Raw genomic sequence first — 25,462 nt, forward strand, 5'->3', positions numbered from 1 at the left:
GTGGAGCTCACAGTCTTGGGCTGTTTCCATTATTTGAGCAGAAATGTCCATCTTGTCAGGAGATACGGTTTTGGTAACATTTTTTGTAATGGTTACAGATCTGATACAATCAATCCTCTACCTGGTTTTTCCCGTCTGAGCAGATGACCAGACCAGGCATCCCATCTGAAAGAAGGAAAACACCTTTATGTCTGTTTTCTGTTGTCATGACATCTGGCTGGAGGGAGAGGGAGTGGTGAACATACGTGACTTAATCTGGACTCTCTGATCTTAGTTTAGGACCATGAGAACCTGTTGGTCTAGGGCTAGAATGTGGTAGTGTGCTGCTGGAAAACAGGGCAACAGGGGAAGTTTGACAAGCAGGAGGGTATCTATGACCTCAGCAGGGCAGGGGAGCTGATTGTGGATAACACCCTTCCCCTTTAGGAAACAGGATGAAGAATTGCGCCCCGAGGAAGTCACCCTGCTCGTGGTGCCACCATCTTAAGCCCATAGGCTGTGCTTGTACATAAATGATCATTTTCCCTTTAGACCAGCCCTGCTGAGGGGTGGATAAAATTGGAGTTATATGTGTTTTGCTCACACTTGAAAAACAAAGGCCAGAGTCCATGTTTTATAGCCACTCCCCTGCCCGGTACATTCTTGGAGCTCTGGCTTGTGCCCTAGTGAAGGACTGTTCACTGGGAATCTCGGGGATTCATCGTGAACCACTGTCTTGTAGATTCTGAGCCACTCTGTAATACATCAGCAGTCACTTCAGTTTGGACAACCAGAAGCCCCCTGGCAAAGGCAGGGGAAAGAATATTTATCTAACTTGGGTGCGGTTGTGGGTCCCCTGAGCATCACTAATGAAAGCCAGAGGAAGGGCTGTGGTATAGCTACACGTAAGTAAGCCCCAGGGTTGGGAGTTCGCTCAGAGCTGGCTAGAGAATTGTTCTCTCCAGAATTCTGCTCTAAGGTGAACCTGCCCCTGCTTGTTCCATGAGCAGGGTCTGAAGGCAGTGAGCTACCCACATCTGTTCTCCCACGTTGAAGAGGAGGAGGAGAAGACAAGGAGGATGATTTGGCCTATTTGATGGGTTTCAAGCCAACCCTTAAAATCCTGGAGGGGAAGGTCCGCAGGCGATGGCTAACTCCATTGTCACGTGGGATGTGGAGCGTCAGCATCTCCAGCCTCAGGGGCAGATGGGATGTTGTAAGTTTCAGGGCCAGTGCTGGAGAAACAACTCTTATAAGCCGTATGGACTGGTTTGCCCTCACTCCATCCCACAGTTCTCTGGCTCTCTCTGCCTTTAGCTGGGATCGTACAGGAGAACAGGTAGTTTTTAGTTCCATTCATTAAGGCATGAACCCAACACTGAACCTGCAAAGCACCACAGTGCACAGAATACGTAGTTAGCTGCATGGGGGCTCCTCTCACTGGGCAAGGCTAGCCTCCTCCTTCTCAGCATCCCTGGTCATGTTGCTAAAAAAACAAGGTTCTGAGATTTTATTTACTGGATAATTTCATTAATTGGGTAATGGGAAACTAAAATTGGAGCCTTTAAGACTTAAAAAAAAATTTGTGTAATCTTTGTTATCATGGTTTTTAAGACACAGTGATCATATTTAATGCCCTGAAAGTTTCTTGGGCACAGTGGACTGGTTGAGAGGGGGAAACAGTGCACCCTTTAAAATGTCTTCATATCACATGTGATATTTGATATAATGATACCCTAAATCCCCAAAGGATGGGATTGGGGGTATTTCATTTTTTCCTGTTGTGACTCCTGAAGCAGGCCCACATGTGTGATAGAGAAACTTAATGAAGATTATTGTGGTAAAATGTTTCCAGTAACAAGTATCTCATGGTACTGCCAAGGTTGTATTTTCTGATGGAATGAATTTTTCAGGAAATGCCTAGAATTATTTTAAAAATCTCATTACCAGACATGAGGTGACAATGAATAAAACTTTATTTGGCGAGTTTTAAGGTAAAATGACATCCAACTAGCCATCTGCTAAGTGTCTTGCCATTAAGTAGAAAGCACTGGGTAGAAGGTGTCCCGCTGACAAGCTGTCCCAGGAGATGAGGGCAGATATCACATGGAGAGATACAACATAGGTTCTAGCAGAAATGCATCCATGTTCTCAGAGGCTTTTAGAGAGGATTATGTGAGATCTGGTAGGTCAGTGCCTTCCCTGGCTTCAGCTGGGGATGCAAAGCCTCTTGGGAGACAGTCTTCCCAGAAAGGCCCCACCGGCCCTGCTTCATGTCTGCAGGCTGTTCCCGTGTGCACAAGCCTCAGCCCACACCTTGTTGGCTGAGCCCCTCTATTTGAGGACAAACACTGTAAAGCAGCTGTCACCCAGGGTCACCCCTGGAAAAGCCCATGAACCCCAGGCCATTTTCCCGTTTGAGTCCCATTCCTCCAACGAAGGGCTGGCCACCTGCTAGACTTTTTAAATCATTCACTTCCAGAATCATCCAGAAGCACGGATTTCAGGACAAACCGGGTGATTAGGAGCAAGCAGTGCAAATGGGAAAGGTTCCAGCCCACAGATAAAAACACAGGTCAGCTTTCCTGCCCTGTCCTATCTTACCTCACAGAGTTGCTGCGCTGATCAAAGACAGGATGCATAATTCTCCTGAGTCAGAAAGGTGTTGGTCTTTTCAGGCCCCAAGAATTTTCGGAATGACCACAAAGACTGAGAAGTGAGAGTTGGGTGCCCTAGCAGGAAAGACCAGCCGTGACAGCCAGTGCAGGCATTTTGCAGGGACAGAGGTCACTGTGGTCAGAGTTTCTGTGAAGTTAAGCCCATTGCCAGATTGTACCCCCCCCCCACCCTCTCAGGGCTGGTATGGGCCTGAGCCCAGGACCAGCTGCTCAGGTCGTGGACAAGCTGGGGAGCTCTCGTCCGGACGAGAGGAGGCAGGGAAGGTTCATTCTTTGCGTTTATAGGAAGGTGACCAAAGCCCATGTCCTCACAGAAGGCATAATCATTCTCACCTGGGAGTCACTGCATTTGCAGAAGCAGCTCATCTGGCATGTTCTCCTGTTCTCTTAAGTCGCACACAGTCAGGAAAACAAAACCCCAGATTTTACCATGTGTATATACATATCATTCCTCTGGACAAGGGTGGAATGAAGGATTCTTTTGACCTTTGGAATGTACCCATTCTAATGGTGACCCTCAGGGAGGACACGGGGGAAAGGCGTCACCTGTCCAATCTTGGGTGACTTACTGAGTCATCAGCTACAACAGTGGAAGCCAAAGCCACAGGCACAGAGGAAGCTGGGAGTCTTGTCCTGTGGTTTATTTTTTTAAAAATAATTTTTCTTGCTTTATTCCTGTAAGAACCCATGTAGCTGAGACAAGAGAATTAAAATAGATTATGTCCGCTTATTACCCTTTTCCCCTCATTGTAGTAACAGTCTTCCCCCATTTGGCAGAAATAAACTTCATATTTGCAAGAGAATATATAAGGGACCTTTCTGTTAAGAGGGAAAATACGTTTCTCCTAGGAAGTTCCCTTGCAGGGGCAGTCCCTGCATCAGCTTGTCTCTCTAACAGTGACATTCTTCTAGGGTCCCCTAGTTTAGCAGAAGCTATTGCAACCTGCTCTGTGTGGGGCTCCAGGGTTGTGGAAAAGAAACTGAGCAACATGTACCCAGGCCGCTGGGAGTCTGCCCTCTGCCCGTCTTGTTTGCTGCCTCCTTCCCGAGGAGACCATCTTCACGGGGGCTTACTAAATCGTTGTGAAATGCCTAAAATTATGGGCTTAGGTTAAAATGTAAGCTTGACACCACGTTGCACCCATCAGGATGGCTCCTATCAAAGAAGTAGAAAATTACAAGTGTCGGCAAGGTTGTGGAGAGATTGGAGCCACTGTGCACTGTCGGTGGGAGTGCAAAATGATGCAGCCACTGTGGGAAAAACAGTATGGAGGTTCTCAAAAAATTAAAAATAGAACCCCTGTATGATCCAGCAGTTCCACTTCTGGGTATAGAACTGAAAGAACTGAAAGTTAGTTGTTGAAGAGGTGTTTGTACACACATGTCCACAGCAGCGTTATTCACGCTAACTAGAATGTGGAAGCAACCACATTGCTTTATTGCATCATTCATTGATGGGTGAACAGATAAACGAAGTGTGGTATCTACATACAGTGGAATATAGGGAGTCTGACCCAGGCTACAACATGGGTGAACGTTAAGGGAAAAAAGCGAGACAAAAAAAGGCAAATCCTGAATGATTCCCCTTAATGTGAGGTACCTAGAGTAGTCAGAGTCATAGAGTTAGAAGGTAGTAGAATAGTGGTTGCCAGGGTCTGGGGGGCAGGGGGCAATGGGGAGTTGTTGATTAGTGGGCACAGACTTTCCGTTTTATGAGAGAAAAAGTTCTGCAGATGGTTGCCCAGCAACAGGAGTGTCGTTACTGCCACTGAACCGTATGGCTAGAAGTGGTTACAAAGGTAACTTTTGTTGTGTGTATACATACAAAATGTGGAAGATGAACAACACTGGGAGAAAAATGTAAACTTGACACTAATGCTGAGCACCATACAGAATAGAAGCAGGGGACAGGGTTATAACTAAAGCCCAGCACCTCTCGGATTCTCTCTCTACACCCTGCTTCTCTGTGGGTTACATTTGCTCATGGGTGCCTACTGGGTACCCTCCTCCGCCTCTTCATGCTGATAAACCTCTTTGCAGTAGAACCCACTGAGACCTCACTCAGTGAAGGGGATGGCCAAGTTCAGTGGGCGGGCAAGAGCATGCTACCGTCATTCTTCCGGGTGACTACCAAAATCCCCTTTCTCCCTGGCAGTGCCTTAGCCCTTGACTGACTGTCAGTGCCTCGCTGCTGAGGTGTAAGCTAGCAAAATATCTGTCACACCAGATTTCTGCAGGAGGACACATGAAGATACAGAAACCTTCTGGAAAGAACAAATGCAGCTGCAGCAATGGGCTGCTGGGTTGATGGGCTCTGCCCATCCTCCGCTCCAGCCTGTAAAACCACCTCTGGGCCACACTCTCGGCTTCTAGAGGCAGGAGCACGCCTGCTCTTAGAGAGATCAGGTGGGTCTGTCTCATCAGAGAAAGAGGCTCTTCACCGAAGTGCCTATACCTGCTTGGAAGGGTGAAAGCAGAGTTGTCTCATCGAGGCTGCCCGGGATGCAGGCTCTCTGCATGGCCATGAAAATGAGTGAGAAGTTTGTAGGGGTTGGCCCAACATTTAAAACTCCTTTCTAAGGAAGTCCCCTAGAGTCCTCCCTGTTGAGAGTCAGGCTGTAGGTCTGTCCCTCCATGTAAAGCTCAGAGATGGCATGGGAAGCCTGAGCACAATAAAAGAAGGGAGCTGATATGTTGGCTGGACCCATTTCATACTGAAGAGTTAACGCATGGCCTGCTTGCTCCTTGTCCCATGAAGGTCTCTTTAGTTCCCTCAGCCCGGCCACAGTCTCCGGACCAGCTCTTCTCCAGGCAGGCAAGCGATGCCGGCATCTCCCCCCGCACCTCGGACAGCAGCACAGCACCCGTGGCTGATTTCGATTACCCTCCAGAATTCTCCTCCTGCCTGGACAACTCTGCAGCTAAGCACAAGCTCCTGGTTAAGCCTCGCAACCAACGGTCCAGCAAAATGAGGCGGCTGTCTTCGGTAATGGGCCTTCTTCCTATATGCAGAGGCAGGCTGCACAGGCCTGGTCGCCCCCACACCCACACCCTCCAACCCTGGCCTCTCTCTTCTCAGGGTCACATGCCCCTTGTAAGAAACTCCCATGATCAGTGGGACCATCTGCAGGAGCTGGAGTTGCTCCTCTTTTTCAATGTACATCACGTAGGTCTCTTTGCTGCGTAAACGTGCCATCTGTTCATTGGTTCTGCAACACCTCCCGTGAAGCCGTCATGCACTGTGGGGCCCCTGCCTTCCCATGGCAGTGTAAGGTCAGCATAAGGTCCGCACTCCAGGTCTGGAACAACCAGGCCCTACCTACCTCTCAGACTTCCTCTTATTCTCCCTCTCTTTCAACACACTGTAGCCTCCAGAGCTGTTTCTTTCTTTTTTTTTTTTTTAAGTTTTCATTTACTGTGAGTTTTTTTTTTTTTTTAAGATTTTATTTATTTGACAGACAGAAATCACAAGTAGGCAGAGAGGCAGGCGGGGGGCGGGGGTGGGGGAGGCAGGCTCCCTGCTGAGCAGAGAGCCCGAAGCCGGGCTCGATCCCAGGACCCTGGGATCATGTCCTGAGCCGAGGGCAGAGGCTTAACCCACTGAACCACCCAGGCACCCCTCCAGAGCTGTTTCTGGCCTCAGGCCTGATGCCTGCTGTATCCACGGCTTAAGACGCTCTCCTCCTGGTTGGCTCCTTCTGTCTTTGGGTCTCAGCTCGGAGGTCCTCTCCCCAGAAAGGCTCACCTGACTGCCCTGTGGAAAGCAGCCCCACCTTCCGACCAGTACAGTCCCTTCCTTCGTAGCCCTGGCCACACACAGAAATGATATTTATAAATGTGTGTGCTCACTTATTTACTGCCAGTCTTTTTGGTTTTTGTTTTTAAAGATTTTATTTATATGTCAGAGAGAGAGCACAAGCAGGGGGAACAGAAGCAAAAGAAGAAGCAGGCTCCCCATGGAGCAAGGAGCCCAATGTGAGACTCGATCCCAGAAGCCCGGGATCATGATCTGAGCCAAAGGTAGACACTTAACTGACTGAGCCACCCAGGTGTTCCTGTTACCAGTCTTCCTGAGCCCTCGCCCCAGCCCTGTGTCTGGCCCCTAGAGCAGTGCTAGCTGCACAGCTGGCATTTAGTGTACATTTGTTGAACAGATGAATGAATGAGGGAATGAACAATGACAGATAAGCTGACACACTAGCTCCAACACCTGCCTTGGGCAAGGACCTACTTAGTAGTGTGGGGTTTGTGTCCCTGTGAGGACAGAAGTCCCCCCCACACCCAGGCATGCTGCCTGTGTAGTCATCAGCTCATAGTTCTAAGAGCCAAGAACTCATTCATGGAGTGCTTTGGATTCATAGTGAGTTCAAGGTCCACATAAGATTGTTGCCCTCTCTGCTGCCCAGCGGTTACCACAATGTCTCAGCCCTGGAGGAGCTGAAAGCAGGGTGTGGGGCCAGCCTGGCCACAGAGAATGACCGTGCTGAGAAAGACTTGCCCACAGACCAACATTCTCTCCTTCTTTCCCTGGAGACAAGATTGCAGGGTGATGAAAAGCCCCGGACAAGCTAGGTGCTCAGCTAGGGATAGTAGGTTTTCCTTTGGGCATGTGGAAGGTGCTTTTTAAACGCCTGCCAGCAGGGGTGACTTTAGAGGAGACTAACACTGGAGAAGTGAGCTGTGGTTACCCTCAGGCTAATGTGTCCTTGTGCAAGCTGGTCACTAGGGTACTCGTGTAAATGCTCGCACACCCAGCACATTTACAGTTAAAGGGTTGGTGCTGTGGGACTTGGCTTGGACCAGTAACCAACCTGCCTGTCCTCATGCTGAGTGGAGCTACAGGGCAGGGACAGAGCCCCCTCCCTCGGGCCTCAAGTCTGGGCTTTATTCCCATGGGGATGTCTTTTGCCATGGCAAAAGCACCCTGATCCCCAGGAGGGGCCATAGTACCAGGAAAATCTTCATGGTTGGGAGGAGGGACCTCACAACCAAAGGGCCAGCCGCAGCAGACTTTGTGGCAGAGGGAAGCCTGGCTCATACTCCAGGTGGAAATGCAGCATCCTTTCTTGCTCTCCACTGGACAGCACTGTACCTCGACATTTTTCAGCTTGGCTTAGCCCTCAAAGCCCATTTTTTTTTTTAAAGAATAACAGAAATTCTGATTTAGGCACTCTGGGTAAACATTTCTTGATTTAAACACTGTCATTTACATATCCTCCCTCCTCCTTTGCTTTCCCTTCTTGGTAGGGATTAAAACCCTTAAGTTTTTGACTGGGCAGAGGTGTCTGGCTAGTGGTCACCAGTGTCACTGTTGGGCCCTAAGGTGGAGGCCCCTGTCCTTCAGTGTTCATAGCACCCTTTGCCCTTTGGTTGTAAGGTCCCTCCTCCCAACCATAAAGATTTTCCTGGTACTCTGGCCCCTCATGGGGATCAGGGTGCTTTCCTGCATTCCTGTTCTGCTCCCAGGGTGAGGCTGAGCTGCCGTGCCCCCCTGGAACCCTGGAGACTACTACAGAGGTCAGGGTTCCTTCCGATTTCACGGAACAGTGAGGTTCAAGTTCCCCCCGCTTTTCTGATCCCCCATAACATCTGAGGTTTCTTTATGCCTCCCCATTTTCACCGCTGCCCCCACTCAGGCATCTCTCTCTGAGTCACCCTCTCCGACTCTTCCTGCCACCGTCCACATTCTGTCCTCCCTTTGGGCAGAAAAGCTGTCCAGCCTGGCCAGGCACCTTCCAGCTCTGTCATGGGGGGGAGGGGGTGAACCCTCTACCTGACACCATCTAGGCTCTGAATCTTTGGAGCTCTAGAGAAAAAAAGGGGGCGGGGCGGGCTTTTCTTGCCTTAAAAACTCCATCTTGGCACAGTTAAAAAACAAACCAACCTTGGCTATTAAGACCATGATATTTATTACCAGTTGGAAAAACACTTCCAAGAGTGCATTTGGCTGCACTTCTGCCCCACCAGAGCAGAGGTCGGGGAAGAGAAACACACAAAAGACAAAAGCTGGCTGTTATCTCAGCATTTTATCCTGCTCTCAGGAGCAGGGCCTGTGTGGGGCTCTGACGTGCCGGAAGCAGATGCCTGTGAACTGAACATTTACGCCAGCACCTTGCCCCTGGCTAGTCCTCATCCCCACCCCAGCAGTGCTAGGAGCAGGGAATATTAATTCTCTTTTAGTGGGAGCAGCACAATGTTATGAGTAGCCCCAGGTTGTGGCTGACAGAGCTACCAACTACGAGTTCCGGGTCTTAGAGACTGACAGTACTTCTCAGCAGTGTCCTCTGCCCAGAGATGACACAGTTGCTGCCCTGAAACTCACTCTTTCTGGTGAGAGGAGGCTGATGAGCAGGCAGCCATGACCGTCTCCATTTTGGTGCCGGCTGAGCAGTGGGTCCTCCACTCTCACTTCCTCCAGAGGATTGCAGGGTATGAAGCTGCTGTGAGGGCCCTGAGGAGGAGGGGAGGGGCAGCGGTGGCAGAGATGGAGCAGGTATGTGCAGCCTTCCTGCTGGACTCAGGGCTTGAGCCCAGGCTGAGTCAGAAGCCCCTTTGCTCCCTGCAGAGTCTCTGTTCAGTCTCCCAAGTCCACACTCCATGTTGCCTTCGTCCTGCCCAGCCCTTCACTGTCACCTCCTTGTAGCTTCCGGTGATTCAAGGTGGGATATGCCCAGCTGGGCCTGCTTCTCAGCTTTCTGCTCCTTTTGCGAGGGTTGTGATAGTTTTAAAACGCGACCCACATCCTAAACAGGTTTCAACATCAGTGATTTCCTATAGTAGCAGAAGGCCAGTGACATCTTTTGAACCTGCAGCTTTTGAAAATTCTTCTGTAGATTTCTTTGCACATCTTCGTTTTTTCCAATCCAGGGGCATAGGGCTGTGCACCTTGGCAAGAATTAGCTAAGGTATTATCGCAAACACCCTAGTTATCCTGTGTTCTGTTAGCAAGCAGAGGCCAGCTGGAAGATGTTAAAATAGCACCAGCAAACAACAAAAACCTAACACAAACACTCCTGCACATTTCTTAACATAAAGGAAAGGAGGTCTACTGTCCTGAACTTTTCTTTTTTCCAAGAAGATGGAAGTGTTTTCTAATGTCCTGAACTTTTTTTTTTTTTTAAAGAGTGACCTCAAAACCCTCAAGCTTTTGGTCATTTTCTCATAGTATTTTTGAATAATTCATGACTACCTTGGTCTCTTCTCCTTCCTAAGTGAGCAGCGACTGACTTTGGGTACGGCAAGGAGGAAGTTGGACTAAATTTAAATTCCAGACACTTTTCAGAAGAAAAATATAAGGCAGTGTTTGATTGTCAAGCCAATAGGGCTTCAGGAAAGGAGGGACACCGTAAGCTGCAGGGAGGAGGCAAGACTTCCTCCTATAGGAGTGGAATCTGAGACTGTTCTTGGGGGGCTGCTGGCGGAACACCCTGGAGGTGTGGGGACAGAGGAGCTGGCCAGTCACTTGGCCCAGAGGCTGGCATATTCAGTAGTGCGGGCCCAGTTTGACCTGAGCAGGGATTGGGAGAAATAATTTAAGACCAGAGAATATAGGACTTTTAATTAAGCTGAAAAGTTTGGACTTTATCCATCAGCTATGGTTTGGGACGTTACCTTACAAGATGTGGTTTGCCCTTGACTGTGTTTGAGGTGATAAGAATCATCCTTTAGGCAAACCAGTCTCCCTTCACCATGGGGCCTATCCCTGGAGAGAGAGCTCTGAGCTGGGAAACTAGCTCTTGGAAGCACAGGGTCATGGAGAGAGCACCAGCTTTTCAGCTGAGCTAATTAAGCTCAATCTTTACCAAGGTGTGGCCCTCTCTGAGCTCCCAGTTCTTCAAGTGCAAAAGGGAAATAATCCTTCCTTACTGGGATGAATCAAGAGTAAATAAAATAATAGGTGTAGAGTGCAAAGCACAGCAGAACCCCAGCTTATTTGATCCCCTTTGCTTCATTTTTTAGAGCAGTGTCCGCTGGTTTTGTAGTTCAGTCACTGGAATCTTTTTTTAATTTTATTTTATTTGACAGAGAGAGAGAGATCACAAGTAGACGGGGGGGGGGGGGGGGGTGTAGCAGGCTCTCTGTTGAGCCGAGAGCCCGATGTGGGGCTCTATCCCAGGACTCTGAGATCATGATCTGAGCCAAAGGCAGAGGCCACCCAGGCGCCCCCAGTCACTAGAGTCTTAAGCAGTATTTACTTTCAGTGCATAGCCACCACTGTTCTGCTGAAAGCTGAACTTGTAAGGCAAGTTTCCAAAGAGATGGGTAAGGGAAGAATTAAGAGACACCATGTGTGAATGTCTGCTTAGGTGCCAGCTTAAGAGACACACTGCTTCCTTTAAACCATATTAAATCTTGTACAAAATGGAAAGGTCACAGGCTTCCTAATATTCGACATAATAATGCTGTCTTTTGTCCTCTTTATTCCTGCAAGCGAGCACAGTCTGAATCCCTTAGTGATCTGACCTGTACCCCAGAGGAAGAGGAATACGAGGAGAAGTCATTACCCAGAGTCAACACAGAAGAGAGCCCCAGTTCAGCACAGCAGGATGCGGTACTGGACAGAAGCCCAGAGCCCGGGGGGCCAGCCGCCATGCTGCAGCCTGGGGGGCCTCGCGCTAGGCGGGCGCGCCTGCAGCACTGCCCAGCCCTCAGTGCCAGCGCTGAGGAGGAGGAGGAGCGCTTTCTTGGGGATAACCCCTCAAGCTGCCCGGCCACCCCCGAGGTTACCGAGCCCGAGCCCGTGTTGTCAGGCCCGGCCCCCTGCCCCGAGTCTCCCTCTCTGCCGGAAAGTTCCCCACACCATAATCCCGACAGTGAAAACAAGAGGGACGAAGTGTCCCTGGAAAGCACGTGTCCCCCAGCCAGGGAACCCACTGAGGAGGTGGTCTGCGTTTCCGCAGACGTGGAGATTCGGTTGTCTCCCTGTATCCCTGAGGAGGACACGACACCTCCCGAGACTGACGCTGCCACCACCTCGGAGACTCCCGCTGGTCCAGAGGGGCCAGACCCAAGTGTCCAGAAGGAGGGGGAGCTGACGCTGGAAGTGCCCGGGCCCGTACCCGTGCCGGAGCCCGAGACCGAGCCCGAGACCGAGGGAGCAGGGAAGGGATCTCCCGAGGCCTCCGCCCCAAGCCCGCCGGCCCCCAAGAGCTGCTTGAAGCACAAGGCCCCGGCGGTGAGCGTGGGCCGCAGCGCGCCGCCCGCCTGCGAGTCGCCCGCGGAGGAGCCCGCTCCGCGTCCCCAGGACGGAGAGGCCGCCCCAGCTGAGCAGCCCAGGGCCGAACCCGCGGAGTCCCCACCGGGGGGTCCCGAGAGACTGGCGCCGGAGCGGAAGGTGGAGCGGGGAGGCAGCGAGCTGCGGGCCGTGAAGTTCTCGGTGTCGTCGGGCCGCGCGTGGCCGCGATCAGGCGGCGCCCGCGTGCTGGAGCGCGGCGGCCCCGCGGGCCCTTCGGCCGGCCGCCTGCCGCTTCTGAAGAGCAGCCTGGTGTGGAGGAGCGAGGCGGCGCTCGACGACCTGCGGCCGGCCCCGGAGCCCCACGGCGGGAAACCCGCGACGGCAGGCAGCAGCGGCGCCTCTCGGGACTCGGGGGACACGGCGGCCGGGTCGGGCCGGACCCCCCGGGATGCCCCTGGAGACCCCTGCCCGGCCGCCCGCGAGCCGCCCTCGGGCGACGACAGAGGCCCCTTTCCTGTCAAGCTGCGCTCCACCTCTCTGTCCTTCAAGCACCGGGAGGCGTCCTCTGTCGAAGTCAGAGGGGTAAAGAGATACAGCGCTGAAATCCGGCTAGAAAAGGGGGGGTTGGCTTTGCTCCCCAAAGACGAGAAATGTCCGGCCGCGAAGGCCCCCTCCCCTCGAGGGGCACGGTCCCCGCACGAGCCGGGAAAGGGGAAGGCCCGGCCCTCGGAGCCGCTCAGCGCCAAACCTCCCCTGCCCAGGAAGCCACTGCTACACAGTCGCCCCCTGCCGCCCCCGGACACCGGTTCCGGCGAGCTTGCGAAGGTCGTGCCGCCCCCGGACTCCAGGCGGGACAGCCGGATGGCCGAGACGCGGTCGACGCACAGGGCAGCTGGTAAGAGCCGCAGTCGCGGTGGGGTAGGGGCAGGGCCGTGGGCAAATCCCACGTCCACGGAGTATGGCAGCGCTTGGGGTGAAAACCTGGCAGGGGAACTGAGATGAAAAATCAGAATTCCTCATGGTACCACTAACACGTTTGGTCGAGTTAGAAACTGAAGAGGGGGGGGAACAAATAGGATTCTGCAGCAGTTCAGAAAAGTCAGAAAGATGGAAAAAACATCTCGCAGCTACTCCCTGAGAGGAGATGGGCCCTCCAGGGAATCGCTCAGATGCCTCTGACATTTCTTCCCTCAGAAGCTCAGTGAGTTCCAGAATCCTGGGATATGGGTACTCTGACAGATGGAGGTACCCCCGGGCCTAAGCCACTTCTTGGTGAGAAATGAAGCTTCTGGCTTCTCTGTCACTTAGTGTCCTTCTGACCTACTGCCCCCTTCCCTGGCCCCAGGAGGATTTTTTTTTTTTCTCCTGTTTAATAATCAGACTCACGTGGCCCAGCCTCATGGGGGAAGCATCCCATTTATTGGAGTCACAAGCCTTTGGTAAAAGGGGAGCCCCCTCGGGGTGGGCGTTAACTTCCTGTCCCAAAAAAGAGATGGTGTGAAGGTTGGGGCAGTATGTAAGAATCTTCTAAAGCAACTGTCCTTTAAAATGAGCAGAGATAAAATAGATGACCTTTCTAGGTCTTTGACATTTGTCGCCTTTTATTTTTGGTGTTTGAGATGAAACGAGCAATCTGTTGGAAATGGGTATTTGTGGTGGAGCTGAAGACTCTTTCGTTGCTGGGTTCTTTTATTAATGGAAATCAGTGTGCCAGAAACAAAACTATGCAAACGAGTCACATGTGCTTGTGATGAAGGCCCTGAGGAGAAGTTTTCCATGGCAAATTTTATTTGGGGAAAAAAAAAAAAACTTTCAGGATGTTTTAAGTGGCTACTGTAAGTCTAGGACTCCACTGAAACACCACATTGCGGGACAAAGTAGGACCCCGTTCTTCTAGGGACCCCACATCCTGAAAGTGCACACATATGAGGGGAAAATAAGCTCACAGAAAGCAATGCAAAGACAGGCTCAAAGAAATTCTTATCTTTTCTGCCTCCTTCCTGGGAAGTGAGTGAAAATGCAGTGTGTGTGTGTGTGTGTGTGTGTGTGTACACACATTTACATAAATACAGATATAGTGCTTTAAGTTGTGAAGGTGACAGCTCTAGGCAGAAGTGCCGAGAAAACACCCTCCAGGAGCCTTCCTGATCCAAGGCCTCTTGGCTCAGTGGTGATTTTTTGCTGCTGCTGCTGCTGCTGCTGCTGCTACCGCCACTACATTAGGATAATCAGTGAGGGAGCTTTGGGAGAGGTTCAAGTTGGAGCTGATGATCCACTCCACAAATTGCCGGCGAGGTTATTGAAGCTATTGTCGAATGTTTCAAAAACCCATTGAAATATCAAGGGAGGAGGGGGTTTGCTCTGTGCAGATGAAACCCTGACATCAGCACCGTCCACCTTCATGGCCTGGAATTGAAAATGTGTCTCAGGGGCTTGCTGCCTGAATGGAACTTAAAATACAGGATACTTGGGTTCATGGTCAGAGCTGGAAAAGAAGCTTCAGAAGGCAGTGCTTGACACATTAATAATTTATAACTTCCTCAGCCCAGACTGTGAGAGTTAGGATTGCTTATTGTCAAATGCCCGGAATGGTCTATAAAGACCTTATTTTTTTTCTTTAATTTATAAAATATAATATAATATAGTATATGTTAACAGCTTTACTTAAAAGTATAGCATAAAAGAATTGCCTTGTCCATTTATTAACATTCTCTAAGCCACAGAAATAACTGATCCAGATGAAATCCATAATGAAAGAATCCCGGTTACTTGAGGACAGGGGTGGTGATTTTCATTTCAGTGCAGAGAGAGGAAGGGAAGAATTACTCTCATTCTGCTTGACCTCAACTCTCCCAAAGCGTGGTTGGTATTTGAGGGGCAAATATCAGGAAAGGCTGTGACTGCTGCCTGGGACCTTGGGGTCTTGGGGCTGCCTCATGTAGACCAGAGCAGAATTGCAGAGTCGGTGCTGTCAATCCCGTTAGTGAAAGCAGGCTCTGTGTCTTCCCCAGATACTGGATCTGCTTGTGGTTTAATTCATTCTTATTATTTCTGTCATCCTCATTGCTCCCAAAATATAGCTGCCGGAGGCAATTAAATTCATATAAAACAGGTAATAAAAGTTTTAATAACAGTATTATTCAGTTTTCCAGTGAGGCCTTATTACTGCTGTTTATTATCTTGTGGTAGCAGGTACTTTACCCAGAGCTCCCAGATGGGCTGCCACCCCTTTCAGGGGCACACACCCTAAAGCTAGGTTACTGAGGTGTCCCAGATGGGTGCACAGTTCTACCTTAGGGACCCAAGCACTGTGTCCTCAGCACCCCTGCTTATCCTTCCTCCTCTCATCCACACTCTGTGTTCTTTCTCTGGAGACGTGGAAGAACCCTTCAGTGGGGGAGGCAGGGAGGATTCCCCAGCTGTTGGAGTAAACAGAGGAGCCCAGCTTTGCTAAGTGCAGGACTTCACAGGGCCACATTGGGGTGGTTACTGCAAGGCCAGTACCATATTTGTGCTCATCAATGCAAAGGAGACCGTTAATAGGAGGCGAATGGCCCAGGGTTACCAACTTTACTCATCTGTGCAGGACATTACCATCCTCCTGGTAGGATAGTCCATATCAGAGTCTAAATGGCAGATCAGAAAGCACCCTTCTGAGCACAGGATGAGTTAGGCAAAAGAGTTAGAGACATTCAAGACTTTCATGTGGAAAATGGTAAAATACAGAAAGTATATAGAAAAAACAGCCACTTAGGAGTCCGCTTTCTAGATGTTATCCCTGCTGGCTTTTCTTTCGGGTCGTTCTTCTTTCTCTGTGTGTAATTTATATTTCATGTAGTTGCACTCACATGTGGGATATTTTGGAGAATAGTTGGACAAATTGCCATTGTCATCTAGGGGCCTCATTTGATAATGAGCCTCCAGTCCAAGCTCATTATGTCCAGATGGGGCTGGTGATAACAGTGGCACACCCAGGTCTCTGAACCTCTTTCTCTAGACTCTTGTAGTAGTCACTCATTATGCATTCATTCTTGCAACAAATATGTCATGTATTTCTGCCATACACATAGTACTGTGCTGGCTCCCAAAAGGCAGTCAGAAAAAACATGTGGACCTCATCCTCAAGGAGCTTACCGGTCTGAGGAGGCAGGTGGCTGCTGGATGCCACAGGGGAGTGTAGATAGATGCCCATCTTGTCTTTGGCTGCTGGGAGCGTTTTCTGGAGGACAGGAACTCAAATTCAAGTTCATTTGAGTTACTATGCTAAAAAAATACAGTCGACCATTGAACAGTGCAGGGTTTAAGAGTACCAGCCCCCGCCATGCAGTGAAAATATCCACATATAATCCCCAAAATTTAACTACAAATAGCCTACTCTTGACCCTTTATCAATAACACAGTCAACTAACATATTATTTTGTATGTTACAGGTATTGTATACTGTCTCCTTACTATTAAGTAAGCTAGCAAAAAGAACATATTATTAAGAAAATTGTAAAAGAAAGTATGTTTATAGTACTGTACTATATTTATCGAAAAAATTCACATATAAATGGACCCTAAGGCACCTGGGTGGCTCAGTCAGTTAAGCGTCTGCCTTTGGCTTGGGTCATGATCTCAGGGTCCTGGGATTAAACCCCACGTGGGGCTCCCTGCTCAATGGGGAGCCTGCTTCTCCCCCTCCTCTCTGTTCCTGCTCTCTCTCTCTTTCACTATCTCTGTCTTTCTGTCAAATAAATAAAATCTTTAAAAAAAAATTAAAAGAATAAATGGACCCTAGCACTTCACACCTTTGTTGTTCAAGGGTCAACTGTGTTCATATATCTTGAATTCTTAAAGAAAACCAACTCTGTTCATGCCTGCCTTTCTTTTTGGTCTATCATTCCCTTCATGGTCCCTTCCTGAGGAAGTATGGTCAACACTATGGGCCTCCGCTTCTCCACCATTCCTGTGCCCCTCAGACCACATATATTTTCTCATCCTTGGTTGCCTCCCAGTGCTCCAGCCTCTCCTTGGTGCCCTGAAACAGAATACATCTCAGATTCCCACCTGTTTCCTCAAGTTCTCTCTTCTCTTGACTCCCTCACCCATAGCATCCAGCCCCTGGCCATCTGTGGGCACACCTGATTTGACATCTCAACATCCATAATTCAGTTTATCCACACCTCCCCCACCCCAGATCATTTTCCTTCTCCATTCCCCCAACTATCCAGATAAGCTAGAGATCTCCAAGCCATCAAAAAGATTTTAATATGGAAAATACTGAAAGGCTTAAAAGTTGTAAGAAAAATCACCTTGTAATTCTGCTTTTCTACAGTTACGTAAAAAGGAACTTGCATTTCTGACCAAAATGGAGTAAACCACCCTATCTCTCCCACTGATAAAATTTAAAACCCTGGACAAAATGCAGGAAGTGAAAGTCAGAATTCTGGAACTGGGTAAGAGTGGGTGTGCTGGGTAGAGAGAATGATAGGACTCTGAAGACGTCCCTGCAGGAGACCTCCCTGCCCTACCACCATGGTATCAGCAGACCCCAGCTTGGTGATTCTCCAGTCCTGCTCCTCCTGCTCCCAACTGCCACCAGCCCCAGCACCAACTCCACAGGACAGAGTTTGTCAGATGGTCTTAGCCCTACTCCCTATGAGCGCCAGCAGCTAAGTAGCAAGCCCCTATATATGAAAGCAGTCCCTGCAGGGTGAAACACCTTGGGTTTTCTCATCCCTGCACTGGGCAAGTGCCACAGCAGACTGGAAGCTCTCGTCCTGGTCGCTGTGGCAATGGCATCTTTTAGGGCAGAGCTCTTTTAATTCTTCCGACCCTACTCAGCAGAAAGGCAGCTACCTCCACCCATAGCAGCACCTAAGGCTCAGAGCCCTTTAGCTCTCCAGAAAGCTCCCTGGTAGAGATCCAGTCATAAAGCTACAGCCCCTCTGCAGCAGTGGCAACAGTGACAGATGTGCTGGTGGCGGTCCCAAAGGTTTCTTTCTCTCGCTACTCTGCCCTGAGGAGTCTCAGTCATGAGAGCACACCGCAGTATAGAGGCTAAACCCTGGTTTCCAGCCAGAGAACTTTGGGGGTGGAAATCACAGAAAGGAGACACCTGAGAAAGGGTTTTACCTATGTGTATGAAGCCCAGGACTCATCTCCATGTTGCACCTGCATGAGACCCACAAGAATCAGCAGAGCAAAACCTTTGAGAATTTTAACAGGACTGGGTCTCAACATAACACTCAAAATATCTAGTATACAAACCAGAGGTATTCAAAATTTGAAAGAAATCAGGAGAACATAGAAAAAAGTGATCAGCAAATGCCAACCTTGAAGTGATCCAAACGTTAGCATTATTAGACACGTTATTTTTTATTTGTTTTTATTTTTAACAATTGTGTTCATTTAAAAAGAAAACTCATGATTTTGTGGTTTAAAAAAAACTGCTTGTTTTGTGCTCTCTTATGCTTGAATATAAAGCTCTCTGTGAATACTAGTAAGAGCCACCATATGAAATTTATTATTAACCATCTGTTTTTAGGCTCAAAGCTTTGCTGTGTTCTGTTTTAGCAGCAGAAACTGGAATTAAAGTTAGACAAAGACTTGAAAGCACGAAGTATACCATGTTCTATGAAGTAAGAGTGAGCACTCTTGAAATGAATGGAAAGAGAGAAATTCTCTGCAAAGAAGTAGAAGCTATTAAAAGCGATTAAAAAACAGGCATCTTAGAAAAGGAAAACATAGTAACAAAAATAAAAGAGTCATTAGAAGAAGCCAGTAGAATAGAGATCACAGATGAGCCCATGAACTTTAAAACAGATAAATAGGAAATATCTAGCTTGAGTGTGAAAAGAAAAAAAAAAAGCCTCAGAGACTTTGGAACAATATTAAAACGTCTAGCATTCATATCACAGGAGTTCAGAAGGAGAAGAGAAAGATTTGAGCAGAAAAAAATATCTGAAGGAACAGTGACTTGAAACTTCCTAAATTTTTGAAAAACATGAATTTGCAGATCCAAGAAACTCAGGCGAATTATTTTTGCCTTTGTTTTAAAAAAGCTGTATTTGCATAGGTTTATTTCATCTTCTCAACAAATGGTTCTGGAACATATGAACATCCATAAGCAAAAATAGGAACCTTGACTTAAGTCTCACATCATGTACCATGATTAACTCAAAAGGGGGTCAATGAGTTAAATATAAAGTGAGACTATAAAATTTTCAGGAACTTTAGGAGAAAATCTTTGGAACATAGGACCAGGCAAAGAGTTCTTAGACATGATCCATAAGAGGAAAAATGGATAAATCGGACTTCACCAGAACCAAAAACTTTTGCTCTGCCAAAGACCCCATTAAGAGGATAAAAAGAAAAGCTACAAAATGTGGGAAAATATCTGCAAACCACATATCCAGTAAAGGACTAGTATCTAAAATATACAAAGCATTCCCAAAAGTCAACAGTACAAAGCCAAAAAATACAATTAGAAAATGGGCAGAATTGGAAGCAGATATTTCACCAATGGAAATATACCAACAGCAAATTATCACATGAAAAGATGTTCAAAATCATTAGCCATTAGAGGAACAACAGTTAAGACTATAATGAGATATCCTTACATATTAGAATGACTGAAATAAAAAAGCTAGAATCACCAGATGCTGGAGAGAATGCAGAGCAACTGGAGCTCTCATACACTGCCTGTGGAAATGCAAAATGGTGCAGTCATTTTGGAAAACAGTTTGGCAGCTGCTTACAAAATTAAAAATACACTTACCTTGTGACCTAGCAATTCCACATCTAAGTATCCCAGATAAATGAAAACTTAGGTGCGCACAAAAGCCTGCCACATGAATGTTTATAGCAGCATTATTCATAATCACCAAAAACTGGATGCACCCCACATATCCTTCAGTCAACCAAACAATGGAATATTACTCAGCAATAAAAAAGAATGAACTGTCAGTACACACAATAACATCTTAAATGCATATGCTAAGTGAAAGGAACCCATCATGAAAGATTACAAATTGTATCAGTCGATTTGTATGACATCCAGATGAGGCAAAATTATAGAGACAGAACAGACAAGTAGATGTCAGGGGTTAGGGGTAGAGGTAAGGTCCCTACAAAGGGGTTAGCGTTAGAGAACTCTCTGGTGTGTTGACATTGTTCTGTAACCTATTTGTGACTTTATACAAGAATCTAAGTGTGTTAAAACTCCTAGAACTCTTTAACAAAAAAAGGTGAGTTTTACTCTATGTAAATTTTAAAATAATCTTTTAAATGGCACAAAAAAGTGACCATCACCTCTCTTCTCCACCCCTCTCTGAAGCTCAGAAATCCCACCCACAGAAAGAACCACCACCAGCTCCTTCTCGTGCCTGTTGCAGTCAGTGCTACATCATTATCAACATACATATAGAGGCACACGAAACTTTTTTTTTAATCACAAAAATGCTATACGTGTTGGCTCACAATTTGTATTTTTACTCCACAATAAGACATGGGCCTCTTTTCTGATCAGAATGAGTGACTGAATCTCATTCCCTTTAAGAGCTATGGAGTACACATACTGTATTTTATTTAACCATTCCGAACTGAAGGGCATTCTGAGTGCATTGAGTTTTGTGGGGTGTTTTTTTTTTTTTTTCTTTTGCTGCAATAAACATTCTTATCTTTTTTATCTCAATGGAGTCACACTTTTGCTTCTCTAGGATAGATTCTTAAAATGGGCTTTCTGACTCAAGGGCATACACAGTTTTAACAGACATCTTCAGATTGCCCCCCCCATTAAGGTGGTACCAGTTTACACCCCTTGGCACAGAATAGAGACTTTCTCCCCCCTCTCATCAGCACGAGGTGTTGTCAGTCTGTCACTTTTTTTTTTTTTTCAATCTGATGGATGAAAATGTCCTCTTTGGTCAGCAGGTCCTGGCCATGCTAACGTGGAGTGCCTTTATCCTGCCCCCGAGTCAGCCCTCCTGGTACTTAACCCGCCGCAGCACCTCCCTACAACTCTCTCTTTCCCGATGTCGGTCTAACCATGGAGCTTTCCTCTTTAACACTCTCAGAGCCTTCCCACTATATATGGGAATAAAAGTTAGATGCCTAGGGAAGGCATTTAAGGCTTTGTAGATTCTGGCCAAGGTCAACATATCCGCCTTCCTAAGTCTGCCTGCTAACTCCTTCACTTCCTCTGACATCTCCAGCCCCACCCCTGCCAATAGCTCCCCTCCCTACTCTGCACACACCCCTGCTTGCCCCCAGCACACTCCGCATTCTTGAACTTGATCTTTAGCCTCCTGAGCACATCCACAGTTTTGTTTTTCTCTGTGGAGTATCCGTGCCCAAGGGTCTCCTGGCCTGCAGTGGTGTACAGTGCCATGGTTTGCAGGACAGCAAGGGCAAGGCACGGGGCTGGGTGGTAAGATTGAAGAGTGTGGATATGGAGGTTTTACTCCAAGGTCCCCGCTTTGGGGCCTGTGGGATTCTGAGCAAGTGACTTTCTTAACCTCTGAGTCTTCATTTCCTCCTTTATAAAATGAAGTTATTACTAATAGTAATACATGGGACAGCAAAAGCATTGTAACTACAAAATGTGCTGCAGTTTCCAGCAGCACAGTCATGATTTCCTAAGGATGTACCAAAATATCCTCATCTGAGCTGCATAGAACAGTTGTGGGAATGGGATTCTCTCTGTCCGGTTTAAACCAATGAAGGCGCCAACATGGGAATACAAGACCCCAAGGAGAAGGTGTGTGCAGAATATAGCACAATAGAGACTGTTTCTCCCCGCTGTTAGAAGCATGAGGTATTGTCTATCATTTTTTTTTTTCAATCCAGTAGATGAAAATGTCCTCTTTGGTCAGCAGGCCCTGGCCATCTTAATGTGGATAGCAGGAAGATACTCAGAATCTTCTGGTAACCATCTGGGGGCAGTGTGATGGACTGTAGAACATCAGGGTTATGCCATGCTCTAAAACCTTTGCTCTAAAACCTGGCAGCCCAGCCCCTAGGGTGTGGAGGGGCAGTGCCCCCCACTGTCCATCTGCCACATTAAAGTCCCACTTTCGAGTGCATGAACCACTTTTCTCCAGGGCAGCCGTGAACATCATGTGGAAACTGAAGCCCTCTATGCGCTTAGCCCAGGGCTCAGTACAGTGGGAGACAGGTGGGCTTGAAGAGAGAAGGCAGCATCTTCATGACAGGAGGGGGCAAGTGTCCCGGGCAGAGGGTACCAAAAGCCAGAGGGGTGAGGCCAGTCCAGGACTGCAGAGACACCAGTGGGGATGCCCTTGGAGTGGATATCCAGATACAAGGCAGGGGGCACTGGCTGATTTCTGGCAGGATTCGCCTGGAACAGGGGCATTAGCCCAATTCCAGAATTGGACCACCTGGTCAGTCAGGCCCTCTGTGTCATCCAGAAAGCATCGTGGGCTCTCCAAGGCTTCCTCAGGCCAGACACTTGGAGCAGCATTGAGATCATTGGTTCCCAGTTCTCGCCGCAAATTGGGGTCATCACCTCCACGGGTTCAGGTTGATGGGTGCAGGGGGAGCCCAGACAATGGAGTGGTAAAGGCCCTATAGGTGATCCTGATGTGAGGCCGGGGTGAGAACGCCTATTCTAGGGCAGCGCTTCTCAAACTTACAAATGTTTGTGAATCTCCTTTAAATGAAGATTCTGATTCTGATGAGGACAGTACTGCTGGTCTACAGACCAACATTTGAGTACCAAGGATCCAAATCTGTGTTATCCAACATGGAACCGTTAGCTTCATGAGGCTGTTTTTGTTTTTGTTTTGTTTTTGTTTTAATAAACTCAACGAGGGGGGCGCCTGGGTGGCTCAGCAGGTTGAAGCCTCTGCCTCCGGCTCGGGTCATGGTCCTGGGGTTCTGGGATCGAGCCCCGCATCGGGCTCTCTGCTCGGCAGGGAGCCTGCTTCCTCCTCTCTCTCTGCCTGCCTCTCTGTCTACTTGTGATCTGTCTGTCAAATAAATAAATAAAACTTTAAAAATATATATAAAAAAAAATAAAAATAAAATAAACTCAACGTGGGGCTCGAACTCAGGACCCAAGATCAGTTGCATGCTTTATCAACTTGAGCCAGCCAGGCGCCCCACATGTGGCTGTTTAAATGTAAACTTAAATGAATTGCAATTAAATTTGAAAAATCAGTTCCTCAGTCACACTGGCCCCATCTCAAGGACTCAGCAGCCCCGTATCTTGTGACTAGCTGGCAGCACAGAGATCATTTCCACCGCTGCAGAAAGTTCCATTAGATGGCCCTGATTGGGGGCAAGTAGCAGTCTGTAAGGGTTGTGCTCTTCACGTAATACTTTCACCTGTTTCTCTGTGTGTCCGTCTCCCATACTACATCAGCTTCCCAAAGTCAGGGTCTGCCCTGGATTTACCCACCACTTAGACTCCGTATACAGGTAAAGAATGACAGTAATTGTTAATGTGTATTAAGCAGTCACTAAGTGCCAAAAATCATTATATGCTTTCCATTTTAATTTCCAACAACAATCCTATTTTATTTTTTATTTTATTTTTTTTTAATTAATTTTTTATTTTTTTCAGCATAACAGTATTCATTATTTTTGCACCACACCCAGTGCTCCATGCAATCCGTGCCCTCTACAATACCCACCACCTGGTGCCCCCAACCTCCCACCTCCCACCCCTTCAAAATTCTCAGATCGTTTTTCAGAGTCCATAGTCTCTCATGGTTCACCTCCCCTTCCAATTTCCCTCAACTCCCTTCTCCTCTCCATCTCCCCTTGTCCTCCATGCTATTTGTTATGCTCCACAAATAAGTGAAACCATATGATAATTGAACAATCCTATTTTATAAATGGGAAAGCCGGAACGTAGCAAAAGAATTTGCCCAAAGGAACATAGCGGGTGACCTGGGGAGGGGAGTTTGGTGCCATGTCAACCTCCCCTGCAGCTGCGATCTTCACTTTATGCCGTACTGTTGTGGTTCTCAACTGGGGGCGACGTTGTCCCCCAGCAGACATTTGGCAGTGTCTGGAGACTACTTGATTGTCACAGCTGTGGTGGGAGGGAGACACTACCAGCATCTGGTGTGAGGGGTTGAACATATCGCAGTGCACGGGACAGCCCCCAATACCAGAGAATCATCCAGCCCCAAGTCTCAATAGTGCCAAGGCTGAGTAACTATTGTTTGCCACTCAGTGAATAACTTATCATGGGGAGAGAATGATGTATAGGAAAGGGGGGGTTTATACTCCTTAATAGGGGATGGTCTGAGATATAGTGAATGAAGAGTAAAGACAAAGCCTGTGTTCATGCCCCAGCTTTGTTATGTATCAGCCATATGATCTTGGACAAGTCCTTTTTACTCCATGAGATTCTGTGCTCCTGTCTCTGAAATGGGGCTTGAAAAGGTTCTTACATAACAAGGAGGCTTGCGAGGGTCATTAGGAATATGATATTGCTCTGAAAATCAAGACTGAATAAACCTTAGCTGTGAACATTTCTTGGATGGGGAGAGATTTCCCTACCTATCCAGGGCGAGTGAGGGAGGGCCAAGGGATAACAGAAGGAGGAAAATCTAAGCCCTGTGGACAAGGGCCATCCCTAAAACTAATCACTTGTTCTCCAGTGGCCACTTGAGACAGATCTTAGAGAATTCCAGCTGTCCCCGGAGAGCCACAAGGAATCCAAGGTGGGTTGTTTGTGGACATGCTAAATTATAAGGGAGTGCCATGTAATAGAGTTTCACTACTTCTTCCCCTTCATCTGCTGTAGCTCAAAATTATTTTCAGATCAGCAGTGCCTTTCTATCCCCATATCCTTATAAGGTCTCAGTTATATTACCTGGCAGGTAACAGACAGCAGCTGTCTCCATGGCCAGAGATGGACTTTGGTTACTGCCTTCTGCTCAGAGGCTGTTATAATTGCACAGCGACAGGTGAGCAAATGAACTTTGAGTCCAAACTTGTACATCACAGCTCTTTGTCCTTGAGCTTTGTCTCTGGCTTCTGGGGTCTCCACTTTGAGATGAGGGGATCGGGCTGGACAGCTTGGGAATGTCTGCCAACCTTGCCCTTGCACACTGGGCAGCTGTACCTGAAGTTAAGCAAAGGGCCTGGCAAAGCATCTGATGCCTGGGGTGCCCCCAATAAATGTGCCTGCACGTGACCAGGTTCCCGACCTCACACATCCAAATCCAGATAGGATTCATGCATTGGTTTTTGTTTCTAAATATTTTTTTCAGAGATTTTTTACCTGGGAGCAATAGAGCCCTAAAGCAGTTGTAACTAGTGCCATAGCAACAAGAAGAAGAAAAGCAAAGCAGACCCCAGGCCCCCGCTGGGGGAAAGACTCGCATAAATTGCCACTGTGGAGGCCTGCATATACCCCTGCCCTTGGGCAAGGACTGACCACTTCCCCCTGGGGAATATGCTATATTATCAGACCCTCATGAATGCTGGCATTGGGAAGCCTTTTTTTTTTTTTTTTAAGATTTTATTTATTTATTTGACAGAGAGATCACAAGTAGGCAGAGAGGCAGGCAAAGAGAGGAGGAAGCAGGCTCCCCGATGAGCAGAGAGCCTAATGCGGGGCTTGATCCCAGGACCCTGAGATCATGACCTGAACCGAAGGCAGAGGCTT

General features: G+C 48.0%; 1 protein-coding gene across 8 annotated transcripts in view; it reads left to right on the forward strand.

The window, feature by feature from the left end:
- Positions 1 to 25,462, forward strand: part of CRACDL (CRACD like) — a 133,278-nt gene that overhangs the window by 95,850 nt on the left and 11,966 nt on the right. For all 8 annotated transcript variants that reach the window (XM_047745737.1, XM_047745735.1, XM_047745738.1 and 5 more), the window contains 2 exons: positions 5,416 to 5,643; positions 11,089 to 12,727. In XM_047745737.1, coding sequence (XP_047601693.1) covers positions 5,416 to 5,643; positions 11,089 to 12,727 — 1,867 coding nt within the window. The remainder of the gene's footprint in view (positions 1 to 5,415; positions 5,644 to 11,088; positions 12,728 to 25,462) is intronic.

This window comes from Lutra lutra, chromosome 9 (assembly GCF_902655055.1).
Source record: "Lutra lutra chromosome 9, mLutLut1.2, whole genome shotgun sequence".
NCBI lineage: Eukaryota > Metazoa > Chordata > Mammalia > Carnivora > Mustelidae > Lutra > Lutra lutra.